The 13,253-nt window shown below is 41.2% G+C and overlaps 1 protein-coding gene across 18 annotated transcripts in view; it reads left to right on the top strand.

Moving 5' to 3' along the window:
* CELF2 (CUGBP Elav-like family member 2) overlaps window positions 1-13,253 on the top strand; it is a 545,664-nt gene that overhangs the window by 89,389 nt on the left and 443,022 nt on the right. For all 18 annotated transcript variants that reach the window (XM_088141376.1, XM_088141375.1, XM_088141380.1 and 15 more), the window contains exon 2: window positions 8,139-8,174. In XM_088141376.1, coding sequence (XP_087997502.1) covers window positions 8,139-8,174 — 36 coding nt within the window. The remainder of the gene's footprint in view (window positions 1-8,138; window positions 8,175-13,253) is intronic.

Below are 13,253 nucleotides of genomic sequence, written 5' to 3'. Positions count from 1 at the left end.
GGAGAAAAAGTCAGAAGTTCAGAGCTGGTACTAGATGGCTTAGAGCAGCTGAATAGTGTGAAAAGCCCCTACTCACCCCAAGAGGGGACTCATGTCGAGTAATGCTCATGTGACTGTTTCCAAGTGGGTACCAAACCATTCAAATAATGTATTATTGCAGTGTTGTCCAAACTTGGCCACTTTAAGATGAGTGGACTTCAACTCCCAGAATTCCCCAGCCAGCCATGCTGGCTGGGGAATTCTGGGAGTTGAAGTCCACTCATCTTAAAGTGGCCAAGTTTGGACAACACCATATTATTGTAATCAGTTCTCTGTTTCTGCAGGAAATTGAATAACCGAAGTGCTATTACAAGCACATAACAAGCTCCCCCCTTGCCACCAGCAACACTTTGGGTCCCTGAGGAAACTGTCTGCCCACAGAAAAGGGTCACAAATTATGGGATGCTGGGAGGTCCAGCTGGATTAAGCATGATCTGTGTGAACCAGCCAGAAATTCAACTGCCTATACCATGGGGAGAGTTTAACAAAGGGTTATACATTGCGGTTAGAGCATTTTGTTTGATGTTACAGGCAATGGTTAAAATCTTTGTTGGGATTTGGGTTAGGGCTTTGAGAAATGTGTGGCCCCATCCGTTTTGGCTAAGAAAGGGAAGACTCGTAATGGCAAGAATCCAGCAAAGACAAGACTTCTTCCAGACGTTGTCTTCTTTCTGGATTGTGCTTAGTGGCTTGAACATCTGGTCTGTCCTCCGTCCTATCTTGTGCTGGCTAAAGAGGAGAGACATTCAGGACCAGTTCTGGGGGTCCCTTGCAAATTCATGATGGTGACAGACATGGCAGGCCTGTTCTGGCCCTGTTTGCACTGCTCTCAATCATTATGAGTAGATGAGAAGAGGGACTCTTGCTGCAAAAATATGACTCTGGGTATTATTCTCCTCCCTTTGCATTGCATAAATATAAAAACATGATGTCCATGAGCATCCCCCAGGAGGAGAGGGGAGAAAGCAATAAACATGCATGATGATATCATTATACACAGGTCATGTGTATACCTGTTGCAGACATCAGGATGCCAGAATGGAATGGTGATGTTTGTGTGATGACACCACCATCTGTGTCATTTGGGCATCCTTGTGGCTTGCAGTGGGTGTCACTGATGATATCTATCATGGGTTTATGTCAATATCATTTTTACCCTTCTTCTACAAAGTTCTGGAATGACTTCCTCTGCTCCCAATGCATCGAAATGATTACTCCCTAATTCCTACGATCAGGAGAGCATCAAATTGTGGACTGAGGTTTGATAGGAATTCTGGAAGATATAGGCACCTCACCTTTCTTGGGGGACGGGGGGAAATCCAGGCACCTGGCAGCTGTTCTGACTTGGCTGAGGAGTGTACCTCTTCACCATGCTCTCTGTCTGCATCTCCTAAGTCCCTGGTTTCTATTTCTAAAATGACCTCCACATCCAGGAATTGAGGAGGTTTGGCACCCACATCCTTTCTTTTATTACTGACTTCCCCAAAATAAACAATAAAAACCTTCCATGTAGCACCTTAGCTTAGATTAACTTTTTTCACCCCAATTTATTTCTTCTTTGTATTATCGAAGAAGATTTATTGTGATCAAAGACCAATCCACAAAATAGCTTGTATATATATGGGGAAAGGAAACATTCATTCTGCAAGAATGGAGTGCAAACTTACTGTCATATGTCAAAAATACAGGGAATGGCTTCTTGAACTGGAGGACAGATGGCTTGAAGAAAATATGAACAGATGCTGAAAGGAGACACTGGGTACAGAAAGCAGGTGAAATCAGATTTGATAAACCTATAAAGGAGAAACTTGTGAATTCCTTTCCGGAGGAAGTTGTTGGTTTGGGTAATGCGGTGCACTGTAGGAAAGAGGCTGTGCAGCTTCTAAGTGAAACCCAAGGGAAGGAGAAAATGAATGAGTCAAGTCAATACAAAAGTTAAGCACCCGTATTGGAAGCTGTGTGGTTCAGTGTGGAGGACAGATTTGTAACTGAAGTGCACATTCAGCAGCTCGTGAAGTGCCCTGTTTTCTCAGCACTGCTTTGACTTCAAGATTCTTTTCTGAAATTATTACCCTTCAAATTGTCAGCCTTTGGGATATAGGGGCTGAGATGTTCATTACCCTAGACATCTGCAAACAGTTTCTGTTGGCTCTGTGGGACAATTAAAGCAGTAGAATCTAGTCTTCCCAGCCCTCTTTCCTCCCTCCCCACACATCCCTCATGGCATTTGGCATTCCACCCCCATTCGCACCAAGAAGCGATCTGATATTGTCTTCCCCTCCCCTTCCTAGCTAGGAGTTTCTGTAGGGTGTTGCATGTTGTGTTCAGATGGAAAGATATTGCTCAGATGAATGGTAGCTTCTAATCAACCTTGGCTAATTCTGAAAAAGCTAAATAGCATCATACTTGGTTATTACTTGGATGGGAGATGACCAGAATGTCTCAAAGTTGTGGGCTAACGTAGAAATTGAAAAATCTCTCAGTAGCAAACAACAGCAGACCACTTCTGTATTGTTGCCCAGAAAACCACATAGATGTGTACACAAAGTCACCAGGAATCAAACTCTACTCAAGAGAGTCTTTAACTTTTACTTCTGTTACTTCCTTCATTTCCTTTCTCCAAGAACTCTACCAGCTAGCTGGCTTCTCTGCTCATCTCATGCCCCTCCACCTATAACCTGCATATAGATCGTCTTTGCTAAGTCATGTCTCCTCCAACTATACTGATTTGCTAAGTCATGTCTCCTCCAACTATACTCAACATTCTCAGGTGACTTTTCTGTCCTGCTGTGACATCATGGAAGACGAGCCAATACTGGTACAACTCCTATTACAAACCCAACTTGTGAGTGCATACAAACTGGTGATAGTTGAATACATTTCTGGAGAGGGATAGGAGATACTGGGGAATAGTCACACACCCTTTTGCCTCACTTCCTGCATGCAACTTCCAGAAGCTGAGCTGCAAAAAATGTGGACCATTGGATAAAATTACTCCTGGTGTACTCTGGAGTAATGGACCTGTGACTTTCCAGATATTTTCAAAATATAATTCCTATCATGCTTTATCTTGGCCGTGCTGATGGAACTTGATAAGAACTGGAAACCAACAATATCTTGATGGCAAATTCCCCATCTTCTCTGTAAAGCATCTCATTTTACCATTGCTAAGCAGCATTTCATCAGCCTTGAGATGCTGGCTTTGTCATTCATATATGTAAGGTGGCCACTTACCAGCTGATTGAATCCGTTTTCCAGGTATAATAGTAGCACTCTTTGTATTTGCTCTTAGATTTTGCAGTATCAAAGATTATAGTATTTGGGACCTGCGATATGTAAATATAGATATATTCATATTTCAGATATCTCTTAAAAGGTAAACTTGTGTTTTTCTTCCCCTTCATACGTTTCTGATATCCTTGTGCCAGACTGTTTCAGCCTGAAAACAACACCAAGTAGGTTTCCGGTCCTTGACAAGTGTGAATAGTTGGAGCTGTTGACAACTGTTGTGTAGGAGCCAAGGATCAGATGCAGAACTTCAAGCCAATATTCAGAACATGTACAAGTAGCTCATTGTCAACAGCCCATCAGTGTGAAAGGCAGGTCACCCTATTTCCACTCATAAAATACGGTATAAAGCTGATAGATTGCATGGCTAATGCACTGGGGGGGTTGGCTGATCTAGACAGTATTTCTGATTACTCTCTACATGTGAGTGATCTGTCCCTGTAAGTGCATTACTAAGTTGGCATGGCATAAATCCATTTTTGATGGGAAGAGTGAAACGGAAGCTTGGAAGTAGAGTTAATTCAATACTGAAAAAAATTCTCCAGTCCTGGAAGTTGTTCCAGTTGGTGAGCCTGTGTAAATGGCAGATACCTCTTGTGCCAGAATCATAGAAGCATAGGGCTGGAAGAGACCTTGGGGATATTGTAGCCCAACTCTCTGCCCAGGGCAGGAATCCTCAGGCTATCCCAGACAAGTAGTTGTCCAATGCTTTTGAATCTTGAGCTTGTCTTCTGAGCAATCTCTCCAGCTTTGTGTCATCTGCAGATTCAGTTAGCATCCCTTTTATCCCCTTATCTATGTTTTCTTAAATGCAAGCAAAATCACTTTGAATTTGACAAACAACAGCAACAGAAGAATGACTGATGGGACAATGTGTGAATGTCAACATTTATGCATGGAAACCACCATACTGTATATTTTGGGAGGGGAACAGGTGAAACTAGCAAGTTCAAGTCTATCAGGGATAAGAAAGGTATGATCTTCAATTCTTCATATCCAGACACCTTTCCTGGTTGCTGATTATCTCAGCAGCTTTCTGAATATGCTCAAAAGTAGGAAATTTGGAATAAGGCTGTACCCAGATCTGCTGTAGAGGACCAAGTCCACCATCTCAGAGTTGACATATAATGGGTTGCAGTACTGAAATCTGGGTATGGCCTTATTCGATGTTTCAGTACTGCAACCCATTATATTTCAACTCTGAGATGGTGGACTTGGTGTCTACCACAGATTTAATCACCTTCCTTTACCCTTTGCATTCCCTAGCCATTAGCCCAAATCCCAAACAATCCATCTAGGCAGTTTAGCCAATTATAATTTTAAAAAATCACGTATCAAATAGCAGATGTTACGACCCCAAATTCTAATCTGAATTTGGGTATAGTGGAAAGGAGGTTCAATTATTCTTTATACTATTTCTTTGGGGAAGGACCTTTCCTGCATTTTCAAAAAACCCTGTGTTCTCATTGTCCACCTTCTTTTCTTCTTTGAACAATCAACTGATGACACCAAAGAACATTATTCCCCTGCCCCTTGCATGGTTAGATGATCATTCAAACAAGAAATGAAAGATTTCTGTTTCCCTGCACTTAATTGCTACCTCTGGTTTTTGCCGGGGTTTTGTTCTTGTGCTTTTACAGAATATTTTCATTGTTTTTATTTGTGCTATTTAATAATATGATAGAAGACTGTATAAGCCCAATGTAAAATTATAACATTGCATAAGATTTGGGGATAAAAGTATATGATTTTTGTATCACTTTGAAACCACAAGTCCTGACACACACAAGCATACACACAACCTTCCATTTCTCTCTACAGTGTTGGGACCAAAAAAAAATGTTACTTTTTCAACAAATTGGTTTGGGGAAAATGTGGTTTGATTTTTTTCTTTTTTCTTTATGTTCAAAGGAGAAGAAACATGTGTCAGACTTCTAATGGGTGTGGTATAAGACTCCTGTTTAATAGATAAATTATATGATGGCTAAGAGATGTGTTTGTCCAGGAGAAAATGTATCTAAGTGGTTGCTAAGAGTTGACCCTGACTTAATGGCACATAATCAATCAATCAATCAATCAATCAATCAATCAGTCAGTCAGTCAATCAAGGCACGTGTGTCCTTTTTTTCATTTTATTAACACCACTCCCAGTTGTATTTCATTTTTGTGCCCCCGTCCCACCTTTGGGGAGATATCATGAGATACCATCTGCTTAAAAGTTGTGCCAAAAGAAATTCTAAAGTGACCTGAAGATGAGGTAGAACAACAGAAGATTTTTCTTTCCTGGGTGGAAATATTTCTCCATCCTGTTTCTTGATTGGGGTATAGCAGTGCTCTTTTTGCCTTATGCTGACAGCCTTCTCACCTTGGTGATCTCCACAGCTGGACTTTCTAGCTGGACACTAGACAGGGCTAAAATTGGACTGGACTCTTTCTTCCTCAAGCTGTGGAAAACCCCAACCCTTGTCTCAGCAGGTTGTGTGAACCGGGCCATTAGGTTGAACCAGAATATGTTATTGGGTGGGGGCACTGCATGATACACAAACACAACCATTGTCTTTCAGTAACCCAGACAAGGCTAATGTGGGGTGTGAATCCAGCCTGATTGAGGATGATGTGTTTGGTCTCACACATCTGGAATTACAAACATTTCCTTCTGAGTTGTTTGTTTGTTTGTTTAAATTTATTGGTCACTCAACTTCGGTGCAATTTTTGAAGCATAGTGTCAGCCTTCCCCAGTCGAACAGACACAAAACATGTCCAGATGAGCTAATTCTACTTTACTGTAAGGCTGTATTAACACAATCTTGCAAGTCTGAAAGTACAGATATCCCACTGTCTCCTTGACAGCCTGAGAAGCTAGGGAGGGTCCCTTCTGAGCCTCTTTCTCCATCCATTATGCAGCTGTGGACTATGCCCTCTCTTAACCGATCATTCCTTAAGCGAGGATCTCTTCACTGTGTCTCTCAAGGTCTTTCTCATATACCATTACACAGAGAGAGGGAAAGCAGAGGTGATTGCCTTTAATTGGCTGATGAGGGCAGGTTTAGCAATTCTTGAGAAATTCTCTTAGAATAGCTGATATGGGTGGACTGTGGCACTAGCCATTTATTCCCTTCCAAATATTTAGATATCTCGAATCTCAGAATAAATCTCACCTTTTCAACTCTAGATGTTTTGCCCACCTTTTGTTCAAGGTCAGTTTGTTGTAACTCACAAACAGTGTTTCTGAGTTTGATCATGACCTCCAAGGTAATTGACCCTTCTGTTGAGCATAGTGCTAACATGAGAATTAGATCGACCCATATGGTGACATTTTGATTCCAATGCAATTAAGCCAGTGAAAGTTTGCTCCTGAAATATGTGAATCACCAGCTCACTCCGTTCATCTCAGGGGCTTATGCTGACACATTAGCAGACTTTTATGGAATTTCTGCCAGGACAGGAAAGCAGGTTCCATGGATGCTACTGGGGTACATGGACATGTGATGGGAAGTATGAAAAGAAGATGGAGTCGTGTCCACTTTGGGGCAACCTGAGACCCCGCAGATCTGTGATCTATCTCCCCTTTCCCATTCTCATTTCTATCCAATTAGTCCAACTTCAGAGCCAGTTTGTTGTAACGGTTAAGGCACCAGGCTAGAAACTGGGAGACTGTAAGTGTTATGTGCTTTTTATAAAGAAGGGTCCAATCTGAATCCTTGGAGTAGAACTAAGCCACTTTTCTGGAGACTGGATTTCAAGGCGTGACTGTACTCTAAATCCTGTGTACATGCTTTAAAAAAATGACCTAAATTATCCCAAGATCATGAAATTTCAGGCAATCTCACTCCCATGGTTTTATGCAATCTTGCTGAAGAATGGGGCTACCATATGTTTTTAGTATCCTTCCATAAGATCTTACAAGCTCTTGAACGAGGAGGTTGATATCTTGTAAGGCTTGGCGCTCCCGTGAGATTTCATCTGTTTTAAACTTCTATTTTTAAAGAGAGAAGTTAAAAATCATTTTAATTTTGGAGGACGCACCAAATGTCACGGCATTACATAAATCATTCCTGTCCTAGCTGAAAAACTCAAGGGATAGTAAGAATTCCCACCTACCGTTATGAAAAGTGCCATCCAGAATAAACAGGGTAGAATCCGAAATTCTGATTTGTACTTTCAAGTTTCTGACAAACCAGATGAACCAAATGAATTCCAAAATTGTGACATTGTGCCGATGGCCCGATTTCCGTTCCTTTGCCTTTTCTTTGCTTATCTCTCATTTTTTTTATGGAGCATGTATGTTTTGAGGAAATACCATAAAAATGTGACCTGGATGTTTTACCGTATAATTCACATCCGCCTATGCACATGCAGAGAAGTAAAACACCCTCCACAATGAATCTTGCCAGAATTTAAGGTATAACTTCAGCAAATGTTCCTCTCCCTTGTCTTGATCCGTTCTTACCAGTGTCAGAATTTGGAGGGGGGGGGGGTTGTTTTGTTTTTGGTCAAAACAAAATTATTCTTTCTCTTGCCCTCCGCAGAATTGATTTTCTGCAGTGTTTTATCTTTGTCCACATACACAGAGCGATGCATATCTGGCAGAAGTGAAAGGAAGGAAGGAATTCTTAATCTGGGGAGCATTTGAATGAGATGAAGTGTGGAAGCCTTCCTAATTAAAACTGAATGCTTTTAATGTATATCTGAAGTTCTTGTGAATCTTCCTAGTTATTAGCAGGATTAAGCTCTTTGGAATACTAATGAAGTTTCTTTTCTCTGTATCTCTTTCTCTCCCCCCCCCCTTCTCTGTCTCTATTTTGTTGCAGCGAGACTGCCACAGAGATATCTGGAATATTACCAAGGTAAGCAAGCTGTTCTGCTAACCCAGATCTGTTTGTTGGATCCAAGTTGCTGCCTTTCTGACTGAAGCAGCCAAGACAGCCTGTCACAGGTTTGGGGGGTGGGAAGAGGGAGAGGCCATTTCTAAAAGAAACAGTCATTAAGAAAAATATGTGTTTTAGAGAGAGAACGTTGGCCATGTCAGACAGAAGCAGCTGTAGAGTGGGTTCTTTCAACAGTAGATGATTTGTGTCATTTTTTTTTTAAATCACTTCGTTTTAATTGCTGGGATATTGTTTAAAGAATATCCTAGGTGAATTCCTGCCAAGTTAGACTTGGAAGTCTTCACAGGCAACTTCAGTTTGTTTTCAGATGTTCTGCTTGTGTTTTAGGGTCCTTCCTTCCCTCCCCCCCTCCCCCCCTTCCTCCCTCCCTTCCCTCCCCCCTCCTCCCCTCCCCCTCCTTCCCTTCCTTCCTTCCTCCCTTCCCTCCCCCTCCTCCCCTCCCCCTCCCTCCCTCCCTTCCTTCCTTCCTTCCTTCCTTCCTTCCTTCCTTCCTTCCTTCCTTCCCCCCTCCTCCCCCCTCCCTTCCTAATGGCTGATTTGTAACAAGAAGCAGAACTGTACTGAAAGGTTCATGTGCACGTGAATCTCTTAAAGCAGAGAATACTTTTCTAGCAGATCGGAAGTGGAGGGTAGATTCCGCACCAGTGCTTTTAAGTGTGTCAGACTATTTCCTTATTATTTCTGCTGATTATATCTGGACTCCTTGTTCTTTGGTGCTTCCAAAACAGACATAATGTTTTTGAACCAGAGGACCAGGAGGCAAAAGAGATGTACGTTTCCTACATAAAGACAAAAAACCCTCCCTGTTGTAATTTTATGGATGCAGCCACAGATAATATTTGGTGTGACTCAAGCTGATAATTTAAATCATGGGAACAAACCCCAACTGTAGAACTTAGTTATTTGGTGGCCTACGCCCTCCTTTAGTCTCTCCCATCCTGGTCCCTCTAGGGCAGTGTTTCTCAACCTTGGCAAGTTTAAGATGTGTGGACTTCAACTCCCAGAATTCCCAGCCAGCATTCATAGACTTCAACTCCCACATGGGGAATTCTGGGTGTTGAAGTCCACGAATGCTGGCTGGGGAATTCTGGGAGTTGAAGTCCACACATCTTAAACTTGCCAAGGTTGAGAAACACTGCTCTAGATATAATTCAACTGTCTTATTTTATCACAGGTTGGGCAAGAAGGCTCTAAATTGTTTATACCAAATTCCACATTCTTCCTATTCTGGATTTCTGCTCATCCCTGAACTTTAAGCTGTCTACCAATCAAGGAAGAATTTCAGGTGTCTCCTATGGGTTTGCACTAGTTAAGCCTGTGGTTGCTCGAAGCATTGTCTTTGTCCTTTGTCCAAACAGCCCAGAACAGCACACCTGCAATATCTCCTTTTTATCTTTGCAATTTTCTTGTAAGAAAGGTTAAGCATCAAGGGAAAACGATTTGCTTCAGAAAAGCTGGCAGCCATCTCTCACCAGTCCAAAGCTTCAATGAGCAGATGAAGACATGCACTCCATTCACACGTTGCACCAAAGCATCATTATTTACCTTTGGCTTAGTGTGCTGGACAATCCTTTTCAGCTATCGTTATTCAATAAATGAGAGAAGCTGCCTCTTTTCTAGAGGTGAGTTGCTGCTGTCTGCAACTATACTGTGAACTTGAAAAAATGACGTCTTTGGTTTAAGGCAGTATTTCTCAACCTTGGCAACTTTAAGCAGTATGGACTTCAACTCCCAGAATTCCCTGGCCAGCCATGCTGGCTGTGGAATTCTGGGAGATGAAGTCTATACAGCTTAAAGTTCCCAAGGTTGAGAAACACTGCTTTAAGATCTTGTAGGCAGGCACTCTAGGAATACCCTTGTGCACCTGAACACAGCTTTTTCCTTTTGGCATCTGAAGTGCTGCACAGTCTTAATATACTTAAGATGTGTACAAATGGACTGTATTTATATCTAACAGTCAAACATATATAGTAGTAATAGCTGATACAGAAAGAATTCCACTCAACATGCTACAGCATGCAGGCCAAATGTCCTTCCATTGATTCCTAACTTTATCCTTCCCTTGATGATATCCTTCCCTCTGATTTCCTCAGGGATAAATCTAATCTCCTGAGACTTCACCCTTTGCTCAGCTTCTCGGAGAGACTAGGCAGAAGACTCACGGGTGCAGCCCAGCTAGATTAGAATCTTCATTGCAGGCCAGAAGGAAGCCACCAACCTCACCGTTGATTGTTGTAGAAAGTAAGGAAGGTGACCTTGATGGAAATATCCAAGGACCGTGACCTAGGCCAAAAGGGCTGAAACATTGTTTAAGTCCAGAACAAGGAGATAACATTTGAAAGCGGGTCAGGCAGACACCTCCCTAATTCACTGGAGCATAAGAAGGAAGAAGAGGTCCAGTGCAATCAGACTTGCAAGACTGATGTCAACCCCACTAGGGAAGCCAGACCAGGAAATCAACTCCAGAGGAAGGCTAAAGTTACTTTATTGAGATTGGCTATAATAACAGAATCTTGTAAGTCTGATTTTGCTGGACCTCCTCTTCTACTTCTTGTACTCCTGTCTATAAGGAAGGTTTCTGTCTGAATCTTGCCCACATATGATCTCGTTTCTCAGGAGTTAAAGAATGTTCCTGCATATTTCCATCAAGGTCATCTTCCTTCCTCTCTATAACTGCCTGCTACGGTGCTAAGACATCAGGGACTCTTCTATATTCTCAAGGGTTTACGTTCAAGTTTCTCTCCTCTCACCCTTCAGACTAAATAGGTACTATATTGTTTGGTGGCCTTGAAAAATTGCAGTAGGTTATTATGAAAAACGAATAGCTGCTCCTGCTCCTCCTCTCTCCTCCTCCTCCTCCTCCTCCCTCTTTAGGTATTTTAATTTTTGTTAAATTTGCTTTATCTACCTCTTATTTCCTTTTATCAGTATATATTTTGTTTTGTGTTATGTTTATATATGTGTTATAATAGACACATATGCCCACATACACTAAGTAACAATACAGTGGAGATCTTAGTATTAAGCCATTAGTTCAAGACTGAAACCATTATTGTATAACTAATACTTTAATGTGAATTGCAGTGGTTATTTTTTTATGCTATGCTTTGGATGAAAAGACAATGAATCTTATGTCTGTAATATTGATATCCTAAACTTCAATGAATAGGGATAGCCTTTTTCCTTTTCTCTTTAATACTTTAGGCTTTCTAAAAAATACAACGTTCATAAGTTTTAATCATATTACAGTACAGCCATGTGTATTTGTGTATGTACTTCATGTACTTCATATGTACTCCAACCATATGGCCTTATACTAATTCTGAGAATTTAATACTTCATTATTTAGAACAATCAAAAGGAACAATCTATAGACAAAATGTTTAGGTTATGACTGCAATCAGAAATAGGAGATCCACCATATGGATTAAAGGAAGCTTGGGATACTGATCTTGATAATCTCATACAGGAGACAAATTGGCAACATTTATGGGAACAGGGTGGATTCACTTCAGCTTCAGTGCAAGAATTGCCGTGGAAGATTATTGGCGTTGGAATTGGACTCCTGTTAGATTGGCACATATATATCAAAATTATTCTTCCGAATGTTGGAGAGGTTGTCAAAAAAAAGGGGGGGGGGAAGGGTCATTTTTTCATTTGTGATGGTCGAGTGATAAAGTTATCCCCTTTTGGTGAAGGGGAGATAAGTAAGTAACAAAGAATTGAATGTTCTCCAGAGTTAGGTTTATTTTCAGGACCAACCCATCATCTTAAAAATAAAGAATTGATTATCTGTTTAATTTTAGCAGCCAAAACAACAATCGGGCAACACTGGAAAAGTCTAGATGATATATCAATTCAGTTGTGGATTAGCAAGGTCTCTTCAATTGCCATATTAGAAAAAAAAAATCACAGATAAAGTTAAAGTAATGAGACTTCAGAAGCAGGAACCACAGTTTTATCAAATTTGGTTGGATTTTATGGTTTCCCTTAATAGTAGTAGATTATAATTTTGTGTACTCTTTATATATGGTAAATGTTAGTATAGTACCTGTCTCTTTATCCAGATTGTAGTAGCTCTTTTTTGTATTTTTTATATATTTTTTCTTTATATGTACCTTGGATTTATGTTAAGGTAGTTACCTGATATTGCTTGAAATAAAATAAAATTAAAAATCTAAAAAAAATCATAGTACGGTACATAAACACTACTGCATTGAAAACTGCATTGAAAACTGCATTGAAATAATACAGTGCCTCACATTTATAACATGACAGTAAAGGGGGGGAAATTGTGATAGGTTTGTATAACAGCCATCTCTGGCCTGGGAACTGTTGGTTCCTCCCTGCCGGCCTCCACTCTGACGGGCTTGCAGACAGAGCAGAGCAAAGAAAATGCAGCACAACTTTCTGGACGCAGCTGATAAGCAGCTAGTTAGCCTTGGCAGTACATATATAGAGCTGAAAATCCCATCCCTGGCATTTTGGGTACAGTCACTGCACTAACTGCAGAAGACCTTTCAACCCCGCACAATGTGTGGTCCCATCGCTGACCTTTAGGCTGGCAGTTTAATACATGTCCGTCAGGGAATGATTTATTTGCAACGGGGCTGACAAGGAGAAGCCTGGGTGGGCACCAGTTTCTGTGGCTGGTTAGCTTTCTGAGGCACTGCAATCAAATCTTGATTATTCTGTCAGCCTGTTCATTTGCTGCTTGCTTGCTTTTTCTTTCTTTCTTTCTTTCTTTCTTTCTTTCTTTCTTTCTTTCTTTCTTTCTTTCTTTCTTCCCTCTCTCCCCCTCTTCCTTCCTTCCTTCCTTCCTTCCTTCCTTCCTTCCTTCCTTCCTTCCTTCCTTCCTTCCTTCCTTCCTTTCTTTCTTTCTTTCTTTCTTTCTTTCTTTCTTTCTTTCTTTCTTTCTTTCTTTCTTCCCTCTCTCCCCCTCTTCCTTCCTTCCTTCCCTCCCTCTCCCCCTTCCTTCCTTCCTTCCTTCCTTCCTTCCTTCCTTCCTTCCTTCCTTCCTTCCTTCCTTCCTTCCTC

This window comes from Python bivittatus, unplaced genomic scaffold (assembly GCF_059951505.1).
Source record: "Python bivittatus isolate LINGU-HERP-01145 unplaced genomic scaffold, Pbiv_v1 ctg000330_np1212, whole genome shotgun sequence".
Taxonomy (NCBI): domain Eukaryota; kingdom Metazoa; phylum Chordata; class Lepidosauria; order Squamata; family Pythonidae; genus Python; species Python bivittatus.
This window is presented reverse-complemented; position numbering and strand designations above follow the sequence as displayed.